The 19,771-nt window shown below is 54.3% G+C and overlaps 6 protein-coding genes across 6 annotated transcripts; 2 read left to right on the forward strand and 4 right to left on the reverse strand.

The window, feature by feature from the left end:
* Nucleotides 1-240: 240 nt before the first annotated feature.
* Nucleotides 241-4,645, reverse strand: MONBRDRAFT_30812 (uncharacterized protein). The gene is made up of 19 exons (XM_001742573.1): nt 4,467-4,645; nt 4,219-4,303; nt 3,986-4,097; nt 3,748-3,872; nt 3,470-3,641; nt 3,271-3,361; nt 3,008-3,119; nt 2,855-2,920; nt 2,630-2,685; nt 2,340-2,506; nt 2,193-2,243; nt 2,042-2,097; nt 1,805-1,902; nt 1,577-1,725; nt 1,397-1,492; nt 1,189-1,272; nt 895-1,005; nt 686-796; nt 241-602 (listed from the first exon to the last, which is right to left on the reverse strand). Exons 1-19 carry the CDS (start codon nt 4,597-4,599, stop codon nt 360-362), a joined length of 2,118 nt encoding a protein of 705 aa, XP_001742625.1. The 5' UTR covers nt 4,600-4,645; the 3' UTR covers nt 241-359.
* Nucleotides 4,646-6,616: 1,971 nt separating this feature from the next.
* On the forward strand, nt 6,617-9,123 carry MONBRDRAFT_30813 (uncharacterized protein; the record flags this gene model as incomplete). The annotated part of the gene is made up of 11 exons (XM_001742122.1): nt 6,617-6,772; nt 6,875-6,949; nt 7,024-7,122; nt 7,247-7,369; nt 7,482-7,630; nt 7,839-7,974; nt 8,095-8,223; nt 8,346-8,401; nt 8,551-8,662; nt 8,762-8,857; nt 8,937-9,123. The coding sequence occupies 11 exons, from the start codon at nt 6,617-6,619 to the stop codon at nt 9,045-9,047; spliced, it is 1,242 nt and encodes a 413-aa protein (XP_001742174.1). The 3' UTR covers nt 9,048-9,123.
* Nucleotides 9,124-10,505: 1,382 nt separating this feature from the next.
* On the reverse strand, nt 10,506-11,633 carry MONBRDRAFT_17089 (uncharacterized protein). The gene is made up of 5 exons (XM_001742574.1): nt 11,530-11,633; nt 11,290-11,422; nt 11,060-11,131; nt 10,880-10,921; nt 10,506-10,755 (listed from the first exon to the last, which is right to left on the reverse strand). The coding sequence occupies exons 1-5, from the start codon at nt 11,610-11,612 to the stop codon at nt 10,696-10,698; spliced, it is 390 nt and encodes a 129-aa protein (XP_001742626.1). The 5' UTR covers nt 11,613-11,633; the 3' UTR covers nt 10,506-10,695.
* Nucleotides 11,634-12,013: 380 nt separating this feature from the next.
* MONBRDRAFT_14089 (uncharacterized protein) lies at nt 12,014-13,037 on the reverse strand (the record flags this gene model as incomplete). The annotated part of the gene is made up of 5 exons (XM_001742575.1): nt 12,014-12,161; nt 12,290-12,486; nt 12,584-12,663; nt 12,783-12,868; nt 12,934-13,037. Coding segments are annotated over 5 exons (615 nt in total), but the record flags the coding sequence as incomplete, so codon positions are not given.
* A 949-nt stretch (nt 13,038-13,986) lies between these two features.
* MONBRDRAFT_4950 (uncharacterized protein) lies at nt 13,987-14,815 on the forward strand (the record flags this gene model as incomplete). Its single annotated transcript, XM_001742123.1, has 2 exons — nt 13,987-14,299; nt 14,595-14,815. The coding sequence occupies 2 exons, from the start codon at nt 13,987-13,989 to the stop codon at nt 14,813-14,815; spliced, it is 534 nt and encodes a 177-aa protein (XP_001742175.1).
* A 3,558-nt stretch (nt 14,816-18,373) lies between these two features.
* Nucleotides 18,374-19,686, reverse strand: MONBRDRAFT_13760 (uncharacterized protein; the record flags this gene model as incomplete). Its single annotated transcript, XM_001742576.1, has 4 exons — nt 18,374-18,892; nt 19,116-19,286; nt 19,389-19,463; nt 19,567-19,686. 4 exons carry the CDS (start codon nt 19,684-19,686, stop codon nt 18,374-18,376), a joined length of 885 nt encoding a protein of 294 aa, XP_001742628.1.
* Between the last annotated feature and the right edge of the window lie 85 nt (nt 19,687-19,771).

The raw sequence follows: 19,771 nt of genomic DNA on the forward strand, positions 1-19,771 counted from the left end.
GTGTCATGTAGAAACCTGGTCGAGTGTATTCGTTTGTTCGTCTTCCTTTGATTTCCGGTCACCCTCTCTCGCTCTCATGACTATTCCTTCTGCCAAAGTGTGCCCGTGTGGCTGAGCCCAGCACCCGTGCTTCCCAAGACCCCGCCCTTGCCTCCCCTTGTTATATCTGGCCCTTCAACTCACATATCAATCAAGCATTGTATGATCAGCAACCGTCCAGTCCGTTCTTCATCAATTCATGTGGCCTTTCCTTGCAGCAGTCGCCGCGAGAGATTTTGAATGCAGGGACACGCACTCTGGATTCATTTCGGTTGGCAAAGGCCAGGGCTGGGGCACTTTTGTCTGTCGATGAGCTGCGCTCACCAGTCCATGTCGTCTTGAAGAATATCATCAGCATCGTCGCGTTGCTGATTACGTGCAGCAGCCAAGATACCCTCCAGGGTCATGGGGATATCTCCTTCTTCCTCCTCGTCATCCTCCGAGTCTGACGCCTGCGAATCTGAGTCATTGGTCACCGGGGCCTTGCTCTCGTCGGCCGACATGCTTGCAGCGGGGGCCTCAGCCACCTCTTCCACCACCGGTCGCGACGTAGCAATCTTGAACTAATGACATAAAACAGGCTTTTGTGAGCTCAACACGGGGTTTGGTGCTGGCCATCGTCAGCAAGCTGAAAAGGATGGCACACCTTCATCGGGATCTCCAGATCCAGCCCGATGTAGCTGTCCGACACCAGGTAAAAGCTTGGGTACCACACGTGGCCGCCTTTGAGCCGTGGTACGCCGAATGCAAATTTGCCCTACGTCGAGAAACACCACCGGTCCCGATGAATACACGCCAACTCGGTTCAAACTCCAGAGGCCTGGCAAAGAGAACAGAAACTAAAATGTGGCGCACTTCAAAATCATCCTTCATCATAACTTTAAGAGGAAGGGAGTCCAGGTGGTCCTCGTGTTTGGCCTTGTCCTTCTCAGTGCCCACGAACACCCACCACTGCTCATCTTTAGCCTGCGCTCGAAAAAAAGCAGTCAACAGACGGATCAGTGAATCAAGGCAGGCAAGGAAAATACCTTTCAACTGCAAGCTGCAGTTTTTTTTTTTTTTTTTTTTTTTTTTTTTTTTTTTTTTTTTTATTTTTTAGGGCAAGGCGTAAATGGTCACGATGCCTTATGCCTGGTAGCATCAACTCACGTGGGGATAGTGAGGGCACAAGGCCGGGCGTGATTTGAGCTCTTTGCTCCCCTCTTCCTTGTCGGGCTTCTCAATCGCACCCCACTACATGAAGGAGCAATGTGGCAGGGAAAAAAAGAAAAAAGGGCCAGTTTGTCACTTGCATCCTCACAATATATGGATCATCCCAGACGAAAATACCAAGGTTGGAGCCTGCAACAAGGCGCACCACATCATCCTCATCCTCGTCCTCGTCCTCATCATCAACAACGGCCTCGGCCGACTCGGCCTCGGGCTCAGCGTCTTCAGATTCTGCCTCGTGAGTCTGCAGGCGATTGAGTAGAATGAGCCTGATGGTTGACAACCAAAAGCAGCCGGTCCCCAAGAAAGTACATGCTCGCGTACATACCGGCTTGACCAGGCCGCGAAGCCGATACCCCTCATCCGATTCGGGAAAGGACTGTGCATCATGGCGCACGAGCTTGAACTTGAGTTGCATGGCTTCACCAGCATACACTGTGTCCCCTTGGTCCAACTGGTAAGTCTGACCCATGGCATCTGTTGTGGCCCACACGAGCGCATGAGCAATCGAACGCAAACGTGTCATAAGGTGCTCTAACATGCAAACAACACTCACCCTCAAGAGTCAGCTCCACCGTAACAAAGGGGAGGCGACTGCCAATGATAAGCAAATCTTCCATGGCTTCATCACCCAGTGTCGGTTGCAACATGGCGCTAAAAGGAGGTCAAAGCAGAAGAAACAGACGGGGCGAAAGTGACAGGCAGAAAGAGGCATGATGCATGATCAGTGTCAAGCCCTTGAAAATTTGGTCATTGCGAAGGAGGGAGGTGCGGTACAGCCAGCGCAACCAACCGAAGCTCATCCTCCGAATGAGCAAACAATTCGCGAAGATTGGTGATTGGCTGCGGCTAATGCGAGCAGCAAACGAATTGAGCCTCATGTGCTGAACCAAGCAAAGCACGGGACGGCGACGAATTTGTCAAGTCTGAAAGGGTTGGCAGACCTTGTTACGGGCCAGCGTCGTGATTGCCTTGCGGTTGAGTTGTTCCTCCACCTGCATTTGCACACCAAATTGTCAAAGGATAGGCTCATTGGCCATCGGAAGGGCATGACTCCCTGCAATTGATCTAAACATGTCGGTGGTACATACCATGGCAAATGGCTCACGCAAGGCGGCTTCTGGCCGCGCCTGCATGAGCAGCTGGCAAGTGTACATGCACTCTTTAGCCGTGGAAAGCCAGAAACGATAGTTAACAAAACAGGCCTCGACGAGCGCCTGAGTGAGCATGGGAACCAGTTCCAACACCACCACTTGATCTGTTCGTCCAGAACAGAGCGCACTCAAGGTCAGTTGAATGGACAAGGACCACGACAAGCCCACTCTCGCGTACGATTTCAATATCGTCCCCATCTCCCGTTCCCAGAAACCATCGTTCTTACCCGCTTGCATCTCGCTGGTCACGGGCATGCGTTCCATATGGGCGTGGAAAAGAACTCTGGAAGATTTTTGGCAAAACGACAAGGCCATGCAGGAGAAAAAAGGCAAAAGGCCCGATTCAGAAGTGGGACGATGTCAAGGCATGCAGATTTCTGTTGATGGAGGGTATACTGGCCACACAAACAAAGACAAATGAGATGTCGTTGCATGTCAGAGCAATGGCGTACCGCGTGGCCACAGCATGGGCGACATTGTTGAAACGCCAGCGCTTTTTGCCCTTGGAGAACGGATCCCTGTGCGAGATGGGTCAATAAAGGGGTCGATCAGGCATGCAGTTGCGGGACTGTAAACAAAAAGCAAGGGGTCCCTGTCAAACGTACGAGCCCAAGTTGGCGTTTTTGCAGACTTCACGAACAGTCTCGAGGTCTGTGCTTCGCAGCGTGATGCGGCGCTCGCGAAACTCGTCGGCCACAGCCATAACCTCAATAATCTCTGCAAAGGGAAAAACCGATCGGGCATTGGTACAGATTCATTTCAAGAAGGTCAGAGACAGAGTGCTTCCCCCAAGCAAGGGAGGGACACGCAAACGGATTCGCTTGGTTTATTCAGACTTGGTTTCAAAACGTGCCTCTGACTTTTTTACTGCGATTCTCCATGAACCGGAAAAAGTAGGCAATGGTCTTGTGCAGAATTTTGTTCTTGACGAATTGTTGAGATCGTCGCCAGATCATAACCTGTAGCCGTGGCAGCATGAGCACAAGGCAGAAGACCGAGCTGACCCTGTGCCGCGGCACTCGTTGCGCAAGCACGATGGAGGTCCGGGGCCACGAAGGCACGCTTACCACCACGGTGGGGACGATGATGAGGAGGCCAAGGACATAAAGCAGAAGCACAGCGTGCTTGTTGTCTTCGCTCACAAGCCAAGCCGGAAGCGCAATGCCAAAGCTGCGCTCCTGCGGCCCGTCGGGGTTTCCATACTGCTCCCAGTTTTTGCGCGTCACCTCGTCCGTCAGTCTGCAGAAAAGTATGAAAACAAAGCACGGGGGTTTGTCAGCGAGATGGATTCCTCTGCAGCCTGCCCGGGAGAAAGGACAAAAGGTGGGTTTGACACGATACGAACGCTTCATAAGCCTTGGCAATGCGAACAAAGTGGTCAGCGGCCTCGGGGTCGTCTTGGTTGCGATCGGGGTGAAACTTGAGACTGAGCTCACGGTAACGCTTCTTGATCTCTCGGTCAGTAGCATCCTGGAACGGGGCATGCGTGCCGGTGCAGGTTGGCGCTAAGATCCAAACCGCGGTGGCAGTGCCCACAATTCGGGAAAGAACGCTGCAGCGGTTCTGGCTGCGACAGGACCCACCGCACTCAGTTCAAGGATCTCAAAGGGGTTGTATTGCTTCTCCACTTCATCGTCCGAGACGGCGTAAGCCAGCACCAGGAACAGGACCCAGGCGCAGACAAAAATCACGTTGCTAGAATCACACAAAGGGGCCGAAAGTTCACACAAGTCAATCAGAGTCAGTCACATCATCTTGTGAGACTCAGGAAGAAGAGCCGAGCCCGGTTCAGCTGCCCGCTACGATGCAGGCATACCTTGCCCGGCACCAGCCCTGGCCTGAATTTTTCGCCACGTGCTTCTTCCGCACCACTGCAGGGCCGTCCTGAGCCGTGGTATCCTCTAGGATCGCGACAACAGATTGCAGAAGAATGATTCAGATGCTGATGCCACTCGGCCCAGTGCCTAGCCCGAGCCACGAGATCTGGGCTACACGTGCCGAAAAGGCCAGGAGAAGATGGTGGAGAGGGCATGCAAAGGCGTGGCGTGGCGTGCGTCTACCAACCTTGGTCCTTGCTGCCACAGAAGAGGCCATATATCTTGGTAATGGTGGTGGGCACCAGGTACAGCGTCAGGAAGGAGAGGACGAAGAAGTACGAGGTGGAGCCACTCTCGTCATACTCGAATTGTCGCCCCATGGCAGCGGATGCGGATGCACACGCGCGCACACGGGTTCAAGCAGCCTCTCAAGAGAGAGAGAGAGAGAGCGACGACGTGGCGGCTTTGGATTCCACAGGTCGAAGAATATTAAGTATACCTCTCCAACCTTGATTAGAGCTTGGACGACGTTACCACCTGTAAACAGCTGACATGCTGACAATGTCGCGCTGGGTTCTTTTGTTCACCCTTGGAGCTGGTGGGCGCATGGATGAGACTGATGGATGATACGAGCAGACTGGGTGCGGTGCAATGGACGGTACCACCCTTTGGCTGGTGGTGGTCATGCGCGTGGCAGGTCGAGGTGCTGGTTTGGAGGGTGAGGCTTGATCAGACACCGTGAGAGCCTGCATTTTTACCGCCTGCGTCTTCCCCACCATGTCCACCACGGTTGCATCGACACCCTCGTTTGCCCGCTATGGGTTGTCGTCAGAACTGCAGCGCCTTGTCTTTCCCGGAAAAGAGTTGCAAGACTCGGACTGTTGCAAGCGCATAGCTGCGCCCTTGCCCTCGGAGCCACGTCTGCCCGAGCTTGTTGAAATCAATCCCAGCCGCCCAATTGCCACTTCGGGAGAGCCGGCGCCACCGGTGCTATTCCTATTTCATGATGCATTAGGCCATGCCCATCACTTTTTGCAGCTGCGCGGTCAGCTGGCCCAGCCATGTCAAGCCATCTTTGTTAGCCCGCAAACACCGGTCATCTCGCTCCAAGCTATGGCTGCCCATTACGCTGCACAAATTCAAGCTTTTCAATCTGCTGGACCCTATCTTCTCGGTGGTTTCTCACTGGGGGCGCGCCTGGCCTATCACACCGCGTGCGTGCTTCAGGAAGCTGGGGCTCAAATCTTGGGCCTCATCACGATTGATGATCCACCATTCTTTGATGCCTGCTATACCCGTGCCACCAAGCGCGAGCTAGCCGCTGCGTCCTTGCTCAGTCTTGTAAACCCGCGCAGCTCATCCTGGGACGCTGCAGTCCAACTCGTGGCCTCGGCGGAACCTGGTCAATCGTGGCTTGATGTGGCCCAGGCGCTACGAACACTGCTGCTGCAGTTTGATATCGATGCCTTGGCCGCTCCTGCCCGACCACTCGTGCGGCGAGCTGCGCGCCCGCGCAATGGTAGTGACTTATGTGAGGATCGCATGTCTCATGACCCCCTCCTCGATGCTTGCTGGATGGCCGTGGCCATGGCTCAGCCCACCTTTTTTTCTGATGGGCCGACTCAACCCCGGCTCTCCTGTCCCGGGGCAGTGGTCCGCAGTACGCCTGAACAACGTCAGCGCTTCCTCGATCTCATACCGCTGCCGCTAGCACCACTGCCCCCCGACCTTGGTCTATCCACGGTGCTTCAGCCACGATTCGATACGGCCCAGACTGTGGAAGTGTTTTATATTCCGGAAACCCATTTGCTGCTCTTTAGTGAGGCATCTGTCAAACGCGTGGCGCAAGCCTTGGACCAGGCCTGTTCTCATCTCCTTTCGCTGGCTCGCGATTAATTGAGAGAGTTGATGGTCGACGTCGTTGCCATTGATCTCGACTTTGTGCCATGCGTGCATCAATCGGTCATGATATCATACACATGTCACCGCCGCTCCTCCGGCTCGACCCTCAATAATCTGATGATTCGGACCACCTTGCCTTGACTCCTCTCCCTCCCCCCCCCCCCCCCAAAAAAAAAAATGGGTTTTGTTCCTCACACACTCTCTCCTCTCTCTTTCTCTCTCTTCTCGCTTTAAAATTCTCTCTCTCTCTTGTCGCTCTAAAATTCTCTCTCTCCACAAAATTTCTGACTCTCTCACATTTCCCTTGATCAGCTTCTTATGCATCATCATCCATTGGCAGTGGCAGCCTCGACCTTTGATCTCCTTCTGCCGGCTGTTCCCGCCAGCTTTCCCGCCAGCTTTCCCGATTGGCTTCCTTTTCTTCTTCTGCTGCTGCTGCTACTACTCGGTCGTTTAGTGAGACAAGTGCCTGGGAAGAGGGTACAAATCAGAGCGATGCTCACTTTGACATCTCGATGGCGTATCATCTCAGCCATCGGTTTGGGCGCGGTGGCCTGGCATAGTCAAAGTACCGGGGCTTTGGCTGAGGGCTGTCCACCAGCCTGCGTTATCGATGACCAGGGACGCACGTTGCGCCTCCGCCAACTTCAGGTGTGTCTTGCCCTGGCTGTCCTGATCCGTCGGTGCTCACGCGTGACGTCCGCGGTGGCCAGACTGCTCCTCTCATACCTGCTGTGGCATGACTTGCTTCAGGTGTTCTTTCGGCATGGCGCGCGCACACCCATCCACAGCGTTCCCGGTAACCAAAACCCATCAGCATCCTGGGATGTAAGTAATGCTTCTCATGCGGGCCTCGACAGCGCACAACATGCATGACCTCACCATGCGCTTCTCCCGTGCAGGCGGACATGTGCCAATCCTTGCCCGACCTTGAGCGGACCTTACGCATCACTGATGCCAACGGTGCGCCCCGTCCCACCAATCTGGCCAATGAGAAGCAGGTCTGCTGCATCGCTCTAGCTTGCCTATTCCTTGCTGGCTTTTGGCCCTCCTGCTCTCCATCGATCACCTGCAACCCCATGTCCACGGCTCCTTTGCACCAACTCTCATGCATGATCTTAACAGAAACTGAGCATGCTTCCCGGCGGCTGCCATCTTGGCTGTTTAACCAAAACGGGCCGTCAAGATGTCTTTGAGCTGGGCCGTCGCCTCCGCACGCGGTATATGGAGGAAATTGCTTTTTTGCCGGTCAGTCAACCAGGCTTTCAGAACCTGACTTCGTCCTGCCAGAGCTTGCCTTGTCTGCACGATTGTCTCATTTGCTCCATTATCCTGAACCCTTGTCTGACCGACCTTTCAGACGGACTACAACTCTGAACAAGTCACAGTGCGCTCCACCAATATCGAGCGCACCATCGAGTCGGCCCGCATGGTCGTCTCTGGCCTCTTCGGAACCATCGGTGAGGACCGTGCCACCATTGCCCGCCTGCGTCATCCCATGGTGGCCAGGTACCCATCACGGCCCCCGCCATGACCTTGATACAAACTTATGCCTGATCATGGCCCATGCGCGCTTGCCCAGGTCCCCACGTGCCACACACACACACACACACACACACACACACACACACACACACACACACACACACACACACGCACACACTGCGCCTCATGTCAACATGGCTATTTCTCGACTACGGTTGAACGCCGGGGCTAGGGCATATCATGCACGGAATGATCAAACTCAGAGCGAGTTTACGGCTCAAATGGCCCGCCTCCTTCGCGTCGGTGAAGAAGAAATTCACTATGTTGGCTTGCGCGACAACTTTGTGGCCCGACTTGCCCACAACAAGGTCTTTCCACTGCATGTTTCTCACCGCCAGCTTGTGCAGCGCAATGATCGGCTGCGTTCCCTGCCGGACTGTGCTGCCATGTTTCAGCCTCACCTGCGCCTGACTCTGCACTGACTTTAGAGCATTCCGCCGGGTATCACACGAACCATGATGCGGCGCATTGAAGGCTATGCCGTGCGCGATGTAGTGGCCTTGTTCCAGGATCGCCCGGAAGAAACCCTTCGCTTGACTTGCGGCCTTGTCATCAAGGTCAGACACTCGCCTTGACTACTCACACAGGTGGCTTTGCTTCATCTCCTTCAGCGCCAGATTGGATGCTGCATCGGTGTGACGCTTTCAACGCTCATTTTTCCACCATCGCCCTTCGACAGGACATTCTGAACAACATGCAGCACATGCAAGAGCATCCGCTGCAGTCGCCACCTCTGTTAGCGCCCTGTCCCCACACGCACCCACGCTGCGCGCTGTGTCCACGTCTCGCTTTGATTTTTCTATTTTCTTTTCTTTTTTTCACTGCCACTAATTCTCTCCCTTTCTCTGACTGGATCTTTTGTGCCTCCTTTGCGGCATGCTTAGTCGCTTGTACTCTGCACACGACACCACGTTGATGCCACTGCTGCTGGCATTTGGTGCCTTTGACGGCCATTGGCCTCCTTACGCCGCTGACATTACTCTTGAACTGTTCGAGGTGCGCCTCCTGTTCTTTGAGTTCCTCTGCAATTGGCTTGTTCTGGGCGAGCGTCACCAGCATCGCTCACACTCATTTCTCCTGTGTCGGAAAATGTAGGATCAACACCAGCACGGTGACTACTACGTTCGTGCTCTCTACTGCGGCGAGATCATCCGCATGCCTAATCAAGAAAGCGATTTTGTTCCCTACAAGGTACCTCGTCATGCCGTTCATGATGTTGTGAAATATGGCTGGGTTCGCTGATCGTTCGTGGGGTCCGGTGCTGGTATAGGTTTTCCATGCAGCGATGGACCGCCTGGTTCCCAAGAACCTAACCGCAGAATGCCGCCTACAGAACAACACTGGCGCCAACCTCGGTGATGGCGATGGATCCTCGTTTTGAACGGGATTTCCAAGTCCCCACCTCTGCCCCTGCCAGCAATCTCGCCTGTGCGCATCGTAAATCAATTATAAACCTTTTCCAATCCAAAATATGAGCTCCACAAAGCCTCGTGTGGCCTGTAGACGCTCGGACCACCAATTCAACGACCATGGGATCAAACACGGTGTCCATATCAGTGAAAGAGTCTTTCAGGCAGGCAACGTCCACGGCTGGCCTAGTCCCGCTTGGAGCTTTGCACAGACTCTTGTCCGATTTTGGTCGTGCAGATGAGCCAGACCATGGCACTCGTGGCCAAGGTGACTGCTAGTAAGAGCGTGGCCATCACCCACCCAGCATCCTCCTGGTTTCCGACTGGTACCTCGAGCTCCGCGGGGCAAGGACCTGAGGCCAAGCGCTGCGATTTGACGGTGCTGAGATTAAGAGCGCACGTGTGCGCACAAGCCGTCAGAGCCTCGTGCCAGCCAGTCGTTGCTACAAATGCTGACTGAATGCAAGGTGCCGCCACCTTGGCCCGGCCGGTAGCAAGAGTCGGTGCATGGTAGCGCAGGTGAAAGGGTATCTGTGCGCTTTCATGCCCACTGCAATGCAGATCATGAGAGTTTGTGTTTGGAAAAACAATCTCAGGCCAAGTGCGGGTGGAGCAGCACACTGCACCTCGTACCGCACGGAGACGTAAAGTAGATTTGCTTCCGTTTCTAGCCACGCAGGTCGCTCAGTGTCACTATAATTGGCCGTACGGACCTGCACAGACGGGCAGTCGGGCCAACCAAGCCCAATTCAATCCGTAGTTGTGAGAGTGATTGTGATCTGCGGGTCTTTCCATCATTTTGTGGTGGCAAGCGAGCTGCAAAGCGAGCTGGCAGCGGACCAGGAGTGAGGGGGTACTGATTTCTCGCAAAAGCTGGTCCGTGTCGAAGAACAAGCCCTCGGGTGCGCGCACGACCAAGCCCCAAGCAGATGGGATTTCATCGCCTGTCGCTGTCACTTGCAAAGTCCTGTCCAAGCGTCAGGTCAGCTCAATGCCGCCTGCATACAGAGGTCGACTGCGGACGAGGGCCAGCCGAGCACCTCACCGATGAAAGCCCGATGACTCGACGATCGTTTGTGTAACCAGCCCACCCATCGCTCCTGCTTCAGTCCCATCCTTGCCCGGCACCAATGCCGGAGCCAAGACGAGAACCAGCACCAGAACCCCCACAAGTCGGAACATGGCTGGGAGCTCACACCCAAACATTGAGTGGATGAACAATAAAACAGATCAAGCCAACAAGTCATGTGTTTCTTTTTTTTTTTTTTTTTTTTTTTTTTTAAAAGAGCGTCTAACTGAGTTGGACGTGGCCTGATTGGACTTTTTAGGAAAGGGGGAGGAGGGGGAGGGGGAGGGCGGCCAGCACGCCCTAAGCGATCCAAGGGATGGCGGAATTTTTAGCGTGTTGCTTTCAATTTTTTGCTTTTTGTTTGTGCTTTATGAGCATCCAAAACAGGCAGGGACATCTCTCGAGCTTGCCCGCACGATGCAAATGCGACGTCAGAGACCCATGAGAACAGTCAAAGTCCGACATGATGGGTAAAGAGCGTGCAGAGAAATGGGAGGGGGGAGCTTTGAAAGGAAAAGGGGGGGGGGACACTAGACAAAATTGGAGCTGGTTTACTCGGGCTTCCATGACTGAATCTTGGGCTTGACGGTGCTGTAGGCCACATAACGATCCTGGGGGATGAGAAAAGTGATATGGTTGGGCAGCGAAGAGACACACGAATGCCAACGTGGGTGAGTTTGGATGTGCCCCGTGTACGAGCACGCTTGAGAAACGGCTGCAAGGCTGCGCACGTACCGCCGAGTCGGTCAGGTTCTCCTCATGGTCCAGTTGCCATTTCTACCACATGAAAGGTGTGCAATGAGTTGTAATGAGCGCCTACATGCACTCATGACCTGATGGCATATCAAGTGGCGGAGCTGATGCAGTTGCCAATTTTACTCTCCCACACTCGCAAGCAATGGACAGATGACAAACCTGGCGAGGCTCAAAGGAGTCGGGAAGATCATCAGTCATGGCGTGAAGCCAACGATGCCACTCCGGGGGCACCTAACAGGCAGGCGGATGGTCAACAGCAAAGAGGTCAGATGGGCGCAAAAGGGTGGGGTGCGGCCCAAGAGGTAACCCCAGCCCTGGCATGAAAGAGGTGTAGGTACTGCAAATCACGGAGCACTTGTTGCCTGCGCGCCTGCGCTTCAAGTTTGTACCTGGGAGGCGTTGAAGTCCTCGCGAGCCATATCCACGCGACGGTGGTTGCCGAACATTTGCTCCTTATCCTCGTAATACTTGTTGCCGAACTTGTCCTGGCCGACGAGCACGCCCGTCATCAGCTTGCCCTCGCTGAATTGGTTCCACCAAGTAACCAGAGGCGTGAGTTACAGGAATTTTCGAAGGCAAACGCAATCACCAAGTCCGTCGGGCAGGGGCGGTCAGTGTACAGGGCATACCGGCAGATATCACGGAACACCTGCTTGGCGCCGACTTGCTGGATTTGCCGGATGACGGCACGCAGGTTGTTGGGGTTGGCCATGGCGATGCTTTTCAAGAGCGGAGGGCAAAAGAAACTGCATCGAAGGCAGGTGAAGGTGGTGCGAGCGCTGCCTGTTAAAGTTGAGAACATCTGTTGTTGACAATGTGCCGCTTTTGTTTTTCTTGTGTTTTTTGTTTTTTTTTTGAATTTTGTGTGGTAGGTTTGCATGTTCGGCAACCTTAAGGGTTACTGTCAGGTGGCGCGACACCAAACGGCTTCTTTGCCATACACTGACAACCCATGAACGCTCAGCGGTATTGAAAATGGGACGCCATGTATCATCTACTGTGCCGCCGTTACCTGCTTGATTTTCGAGTAGCCTCTGCACACAAGTTCGAGAAAGACGTTGGAGGGTTGATGAGAGAATCTTACAGTACGACTTGCCCCTCCCCCATCTTTGCTCATCGAACTAGTACGTACTCGGGGGACTTGAAAACGCGATAGTAGGTCTTGGCCTGGCCATATTGGTGCAGTTGCTCGAGAAACTGCTCGTCGTGCGTAATAATCAACAGCTGAAAATTGCGCTGCTGAGAGCGATGCTTGACAATGCTGTCCCCAGTTTCAGCAGGTCCAGCAGTTCCAGCATTGAAGACAGTTGCATGACATTGATGAGCATCAATATCAAAGAAGATGGGGCCCGAGGCGTCTTTCTTCAGGCACGGTCCGAGCGCACATACTTGGAAAGGCAAAATGCAAGACTATTAATGTTCTCACGATCCAAATTCGTGGTCGGCTCGTCCAACGTCATCACGCCGCAATTGATGCAAAAAGCCTCGGCCAGCGCCAGGCGAATGATCAGCGACGCCATCACGCGCTGCCCTGCACTGCAGCGATTGCGCATGTCCAGTCGAGTGTCGCCCTTGATCATAACAACCTAATACATTACATCAAACCATGAGCACTCGCCAGCGAAGAAAGGAAGCCGCATTTGCGTCTAGTCAAGACGGTCAGCCGCTGCACAAATCACGCACCCGATAGTTGACGGCATTGCGTTTGGAGGTGGTGGACGTCTCATCACCCCAGTTGGTGTCAATCTCAATGTAGTCAATGTCTACGCAAAGACCGGGACAATGAGGACATGGCAACAATATATCCTTGACACGCATAGGCGTCGCACACGTATTCACATCCCGTCGGGATGTGCTTGGTGTGCTCAGCAAAGCAACACACCATGCCCCCGGTACGTGTTCTGCCACAGCTCCTTGATGATCTTGTTAATCTCGTCCATCTTCAAGTCGTGATACTTTGTAATGGCCCTGCGCATGCTCAATTTAGCATATCGACCGAACGGCTTCCGGGCCAAGGTGTGCAAATGACGCACCGATCAAGAGCACGATGGAAGCTCTGAAGATCCGAAATGGCCTGCTTGCGGGCCTCGCTCTCGACCACCTTCTTCTCATACTGCGCCGCCACTCCGCGAAAGCGTGTCGCAAGGATCACCTCCAATTCCTGTTGCACATCAGGAAAAAAAGGGGAAAGGGGACTCGTGAGCAGGAACGAGGCATGTTAACACACAGCAATAAAGATGATAGGCACCACTGATGTGCCACGTATGCAGTGAGGGCATCGCTGTCCGTTTCTGATTGGGCCAAGCAGAAATCCACAATCTACCTGAGCCTGGTTCTCCAGTGTTTCACTGCGCCCGGTAAGAGTGTCCCGCTGCCGTGTTAGTTGCGCTCGCTGTTCCTCCAACTCATCCAAATTGATGCCGTCCGCAAGTTGGTCTGCCAAATCTGAAAATATACACACACAGGCATGGATCAGTCGATTTTGCCATTCTACGAGCCAGGCTCGTATGGGCAGGCATGATTCTCAGTCGCAGCACGACGAAACTGCCTGCCCTTGCCCCAGACCAACCATGCATTTGCTGTTCCAGCTCTTGAAGTTCTGTGGCAAGCTGCTGCACCCGTGACGCATTGTCACGATACTCGAGCTGCTGTTGAATGGCCGTCCTGAAGCTTTCACCGTGACTGCTCTGCTGCTTAAGTTCTTGGATTTGGGCCTCCAGCGACCGTGCTTGCTCGCTTTGCTCGGCTTGCTCCAACTGCAAGGCCCGCAGGCTTTCTTCATGCTGCTGCAGTGATGAGTCCCCGCCCTCTCGCTGATATCTATCGACCGACACGGGCATCTCAGCTCTGGTCGCAGACCACATTTCACGACTTGGCAAGATGAAAAAATTGCAAACGGATGGTTGACGCACTGATCCAAATCAGCCTGTAAATGTTGAAGACGCGCATGGGCACTTTGTTGCCGCTGAAGAGTAGCTTGAAGTTGATCCATTTTCTGCAACAAAAGCAAACCCCCAAAAGAAATGAAAACAAAGTCGAGAGGGCTGAGCACGACAGAAGGAGCAACATGCCAAAAAAAAAAAAAAATGGCCTGCACGACATCGCACCGTCTTGACGGCGTCACGCTCTCGTTTTCTCTCTGTGTCCAGCTCCTGGAGCAAGGTAGCACACTCGTGCTCTTTGCCCTGCTGATCCTGCAGCGCAAGACCGGGCCACCCAGACAGCCAAGGCATGAGTTCTTCGGCTACGACGATGAGCAGTCACGTTTAAACACTTTGTTGCTTCCTCACACTCAGCTGCTTCTTGAGGTTGGCTTCCTTGGCTTGCAGATCATCGAGCTCTGCCTCAACAGCCCTGTCAAGGATCGCCGCATGAGGACAAAGCCGGATTCAGAGAGTGGTAGGGTATGATCAGAAAACATAAGAAAGTGGCTGACGGGCACACAACACGGACTTGGCCTGGGAAACCTGTGTCTGATGGTTCTGTAGCTGAGTTTGGAGACGCAACAGGTCCTCTTGAATGCCCTGCAATTCACGTTGGTGTTTGGTTGCTTCGCTCTGAACTTGCATCAGTTTGTCATTGGCCAGATCCCTAAAGGTTTTCGCCGAGTCGGCATCAATGCTGCAGCTGCATCTGTCGCTCAACAGGCAAACAAACATTCAAGGCAATACGCACTTTTGCTGTTGCACTTTAGAGATGGCCGCCTCAAGCTCCTGCAAAGTGATGCTCACATCGGGCTTTGTTGCAGCCAAACTAGACGCCGAATGCCGTTGCTCCTTAACGCGTTGTCGATGGAACTCGATTGTTCGCACCACCGATGCTGTTTCGCGGAATTTCTCTAAGCGCTGCTTGCTGGCATCGACGCTATCCTTGCACTGCGCAATTTTGTACGGAAATCAACAAGAGAATGAGTGAGGCCCAACGCACGGTGGCGCTTTCAAAGATTCGGCATGCTTGACCGAGGCGCATGCGGCCCATTTTCCCTTGTGTGGGCCTCGCCAGATGAATAAAGAACGGAAGAAAACCGTGGAAATAGAAAAGAACCAAGGAAAAAAAGGGGGGGAGGGAGAGAAGAAGGAGAAAAGGGCTGCCAAAAGAAGAAGAAAAAGGCTGCCAACCTCGCGCAGGCGCTTCTCAAGGTCCGATTGTGAGGCCTCCAAATCTTGCGCCAGAGCCCCGGCCTCGTCAAGTTTCTGAGCCTTCTCCTCGGCCTCACCTTGCATTTTCAATGCTTGGTCCAGTCTAAGGCGAACGCTCCCTCACACGTGACATACAATCGCAGTGGCCGTGCACGAAAAGGAGGCGCTAAGGCAGAGGGTTTTACCGCTCAATCAGGCCCTGCTTTTCGCGCTTCTCCGTTTCAAAGGTGCGGTTTCCTGCAGCAAGTTTTTGCCGCTCCACCTGCCACCGCGAGCCCGCCAAACCAGCGACACGGCAGAACAGGACCAATCAGAAGAACGACACAGAGACCGGTGTCGTGTGCTACCGGATGCACCGTGGCCGACAGATTAGGATTTGCAAGGCTCGTACAAAGGCAAGAAAGAGGTTGTATTCCTCAGCTGTTTCAAAACCACGGTTACAAAGCTGGCAACTCTTGCGCTCACAGGGTGGCTTGGCGAGCTCATCCTCACGCCGAGCCAAGACACGGTCAAATAACCGAATCAGTGCGGGCAAGGCATCCGCATTTCTACATTGACACAAGATCATGAGAATGAGCAAGGGGCAGTGTGACAAGGAAGGAGAGGGGCACGCGCCCACATGCAGTAAAAGTGACGCCAGAGCGCGAGCGTAGATCCATGCAACGACACCAAAAGCGGCAGTCAAGACAAAGGGGGGTGCGCGCGCGGTAGAGAATCATGTGAAGAAATTCAAAAAGCGTCTGTGTGAGTGTTGAACACTTTGTTGGGTGCACAAGCGCAAGCTTACTCGAGGACGCCTCGATATTGACGCTCGGCCATGGCAAGCGCTTTGCCAAGATCCTGTCCGTGGTCCCGCTGCACGGCTGCGACTTGATCCTGAAGTTCTATGTGAGGAAGGCAGGCGCAACCGTCCATGGGCGGCTTTGAGTCTGTGTGGTGGCAGTCTAGCCGGATGTCTGAAAGAGACCTCACCAACCTTGGCAGTCCTTTTCGAGTTGAATCTCGTCACTGCGCGCCTTGTCCAGTTTCTCAAGCAACACAGCCAATTCAGCCTGCACGCTCTGCAGCTGCTGCTCATGCTGTTCGCGCTCTTGCTCCAGCCGACTACCACGCACGCCAGTTCAAGGACATGCATCAATATCCAGACGGGGCGCGGGGCGCGAATATCTGCATCATCTTTTTCCATGCTCTCACAACCAGCATTCCTTTTTTTTTTTTTTTTTTTTTGGGGGGGGGGGTTGTTCAAAGCATAACATGGATGGCACCTGCGTTGCGAGTCCAGCTCAAAGACAAACTCGGGTGCCTGTGCTGTGGCCAGGTCAACATTGAGCACGCCACAGATGTCCGTGCCATGTTGCTCCCAGCTATGGACGTCGTGTACCATCGCCGTCATGAAGTCAAAGCCACCGTCAGTTGCCAGCTCCTCACGCTTCGAGGACATGCTGCACAGAGTCGCTGTCAGACGATTAGGTTCCAAGTGACGTACATGGCTTGCAAATGACGTTCCTCCTCAGCTTGGCGAGCATGGCACTCGCTAATGCTCTGCGTAATGGCAGCCACTCGCTTGGCTTTTGGAATTTGCTCCCTAAGCAGGCGCATGACCATGTCAATTCTGTGAGAAAAGCCGTTTAGGGCGATGGCGGCGTTTTGCTGAAGAAGGGCTGCACGCACTGCAGCAGTCGAAGCTCATCGGCCACGCGTTGGACGGATTTGGCCGCTTCGGTTTCGGCGCCCTGAGACTGAGCAATGCGCGCGCGCAAAGCATCGCGCTCATCCTCCTACATGACCGAGCAGTCAAGAGGAGGAACCGGTCATTGAAGGAGAGCGCAACGCACGAGACACTCCAGTGAGAAGCTGGAAGACGAGGAGCATGCACCGTTCCAGGCAATCAGAACGCGGTCGTGTCGAAGGTGAGGCAAACCGACCCGGGATACAATGTTCTGTCGAAGATTCTCAAGCAGACTCTCGGCGGGCAGAGCAATGGCGTCAAGTCGGAGGCGTAGCTCGTTGCTCCGCTGACGTGCTTCTTTCTACAATTGACACAAGAGTGTGATGCAAGAGCCCCCGCTGCGGCGCTGGAATCAGCAAGTGCAAATTATACCTGACGATCGGCGTTTGCCTTGCGTTCACTCATGAGAGCAGCCTGTTTTCGATTGGCACTGTCATATTGCTGCTCAATCTTCTCAAGGCGCAGACGACCTGCCGTCTGAAAATGAGACGTGATTTGTCGTGAATCAAAACCTCAAGACTCAGGCGACAGAACAGCACTGGCTCGCACGGACAAGACAGCAAGCCCAAGGCCACCGCCATGAGCTCTTGTGAGGACGACAGATTGTGTTGTGTACCTGGGCCTCGCTCATGGCAGCTCGCGTGGCATTGATTTCTTGCTTCAAATGCTCAAAAAACTTGTCAGGGGACATCTCTATAGTGGATGAAGAAGGAATGAAAGGCAGAGATCAGCGTAGAAGCGCAACAGTCGGGTGATGTGGTCAAAAGGAGGCGAGCGGGTGAGCGCCAATTTTGGCATGGGTCAATCACGGCAACAAGGCGACGCACTTGGGGCTTGCGTTGCTGCGGCCAGCTCTTGGACGGTCTCGTCGCGAGTTTTACGCGTCAGAGCCATGCGCTGCCAAGCAAGGACGCGGGATACGTGCAATTTTTTGAAGAACAAGCGTGGTGCAGCATGTTGAAGGCAAGACGAGGAGAGGGGGGTCTGGGCAAGTATGCCCCCGTTCAGACAGATCCCGGACATACTTGGGCACGCTCACGAAGAGCGCCGACTTTGGCCTGGGTGCTGGAAACTTTGCGTTCGTTGCGTTGGCGTGAGGCTGTGATTTGCTGAAGATGTCCAGTCAGCTAGGGTGGCATAAAGCGCAAACGGCAACCAACGGGCAGATCATCGGGTGTGTTTGATTAGTAGGTGTATCGAACCAGCTGGGTCACTAGCCCATACAAGCGGTTTGACGCGCTCGATAGCCATGCAATTCAGCTCAGGCGAAAGCTCTGTCCAGCAGGAAGAGGTATGGCTCACCTTGCGCTGCTCGTCCTCCTGCTCCTCTAAGTCGCTCTGAAAGCGGGAAAGCTTGCTGCGAAGTTCTTCGTCGGTTTCTGACGGTTTGCGCGACAATATTCAGAAGATCGCATGTCGCTGCCAGTCAGAGCAGCACCATCAAAAGCTCACAGACCTGGCATTTCCTCGCGAAATTGCCGCCGAAGAGCGGTGGTGCGCTTCTCAAGCTCCGCCTTGAGGCTTTTCTTTGTGGCTGAGGGGGCAGTGGAACGGAGGGGCAAAGGGGGACAGCAAAACGGCCTAGTAAGCCCAAGGGCCTTATGATCAAACCGGGGCACATGCATCGCAAAACGCACCCATCTCGACTTGCACGTGACGAATGTCCTCCTCTTGCTCGCTGTAGGCGGTTAGTGCATTCACGACTGGTTCAAGCTGGCGCTCAACATCAGCCATGGTGGTGGCCACGGTTTGCAGCTCCTCCTGAACCTTGATGAGTTGTTTCTCAGTGTTCTCAGCATCGGCCTTGCGCTCTTTGAGCCCCCCCCCCCCCCCCCCCCCCCCCCCCCCTCCTCCGCAAAAGATCCTGCCCCTGTCCCGTTTGCCCCTGTCCCGTTCGAGGAAGAGGAAAAGGAATGGGTTGGGTGTTGCGAGCGCGGGGCGGACGGACCGCACGGCGGAGAAGATGGCGTCAAATTTTTCCTTGAGCTTCTTGCCCTCCAAAAACGGCCAATTGGAATCATCTTGATGACAAAAAATCACGTTGGACAAAATGGCCTTGGACACGCCCAGCTTGGTAATCATCTGCCACATTGCGCAGGACGCGCAGGAAGCAACGGTGATCAACTCGACCTGGGGCACCAAGCAAGAGCAGGGTTGCAAGCAAGCGGAGAGCCAGAATGGAAGGGTTTGCAGTCCCGTCCAGAGGCCGACGTACAAAGACATCAAGGTCCGTACAGCGATGCGAGGCCGATTGCACCTACACGTAATCAACACAACAGCAAATTGATTCTGGGGCGGGGCAGAGAGAGCATCGGCCGATAAACGGTACAGCTACGGCATGCCAAACCTGGCCGGTTTCGTCACTATATTTGACGGTGCCCTCGATGCTGCGGGTGGTGGGTACGCTGGCATTGGCCTTTTGCTGGGCGGTGAGCTGTCGGGTGCAAACCATTTGCTGACCATCGGTGGTGGTGAAGCTGAGTTTGATGCGGGCATCGACAGAGGGTCGGTCTGCAATCTACGCGGCAGGTGACAAAACAGCGGATAAGGTGACTGGACCATTGCGACAGCCGAGACCGGGACGGTGCTGAGCGCCGCGGCGTGTATCTTGGACACGTACTCGGGGATCATGGACAAAGCATTTGCCGCTGGGGTACTCGCCCGTGGTGATGAAACGCAGAGCTTCGACAATGGTCTGGAGTGTATTTTTGCGTCGTGGGCATCATGGGCGTAACATGTACATGAGAGAACAAGAGCAAGCAAGTCGTTGGAGCGCAAACGGCCGATGCAGGTCTCACCGTCTTGCCCGAGCCATTCTCGCCCACCACCACTGTGATTGGAAAGAACTCGAGCACTTCGTGCTGATCTGGGCTGAAGGATCGAATGCCCTGTATCAAGAGCTTGTTGACCTTGGCCATGATGCTGCGACCTCAAGCCTCGGCTCAGCCAAGACGAGGCTGGTTGCAAATTCGGCTTCCGGCGCAAGGAAAAGACATGCATGAG

The sequence above is a fragment of the Monosiga brevicollis genome, genomic scaffold (assembly GCF_000002865.3).
Source record: "Monosiga brevicollis MX1 MONBRscaffold_2 genomic scaffold, whole genome shotgun sequence".
NCBI classification, from domain to species: Eukaryota; class Choanoflagellata; order Craspedida; family Salpingoecidae; genus Monosiga; species Monosiga brevicollis.

Coding starts and splice junctions, on each gene's coding strand:
- MONBRDRAFT_30812 (XM_001742573.1), bottom strand. CDS start 4,599: ATGGGGCGACAATTCGAGTATGACGAGAGTGGCTCCACCTCGTACTTC. Junction 4,304..4,466: donor CTGTGGCAGCAAGGACCAAG/GTTGGTAGACGC, acceptor TCGCGATCCTAG/AGGATACCACGGCTCAGGAC. Junction 2,507..2,629: donor GACCAGCGAGATGCAAGCGG/GTAAGAACGATG, acceptor CTGGACGAACAG/ATCAAGTGGTGGTGTTGGAA.
- MONBRDRAFT_17089 (XM_001742574.1), bottom strand. CDS start 11,612: ATGGCCAACCCCAACAACCTGCGTGCCGTCATCCGGCAAATCCAGCAA. Junction 11,423..11,529: donor GTGTTCCGTGATATCTGCCG/GTATGCCCTGTA, acceptor GAACCAATTCAG/CGAGGGCAAGCTGATGACGG. Junction 10,756..10,879: donor AGAACCTGACCGACTCGGCG/GTACGTGCGCAG, acceptor CTCATCCCCCAG/GATCGTTATGTGGCCTACAG.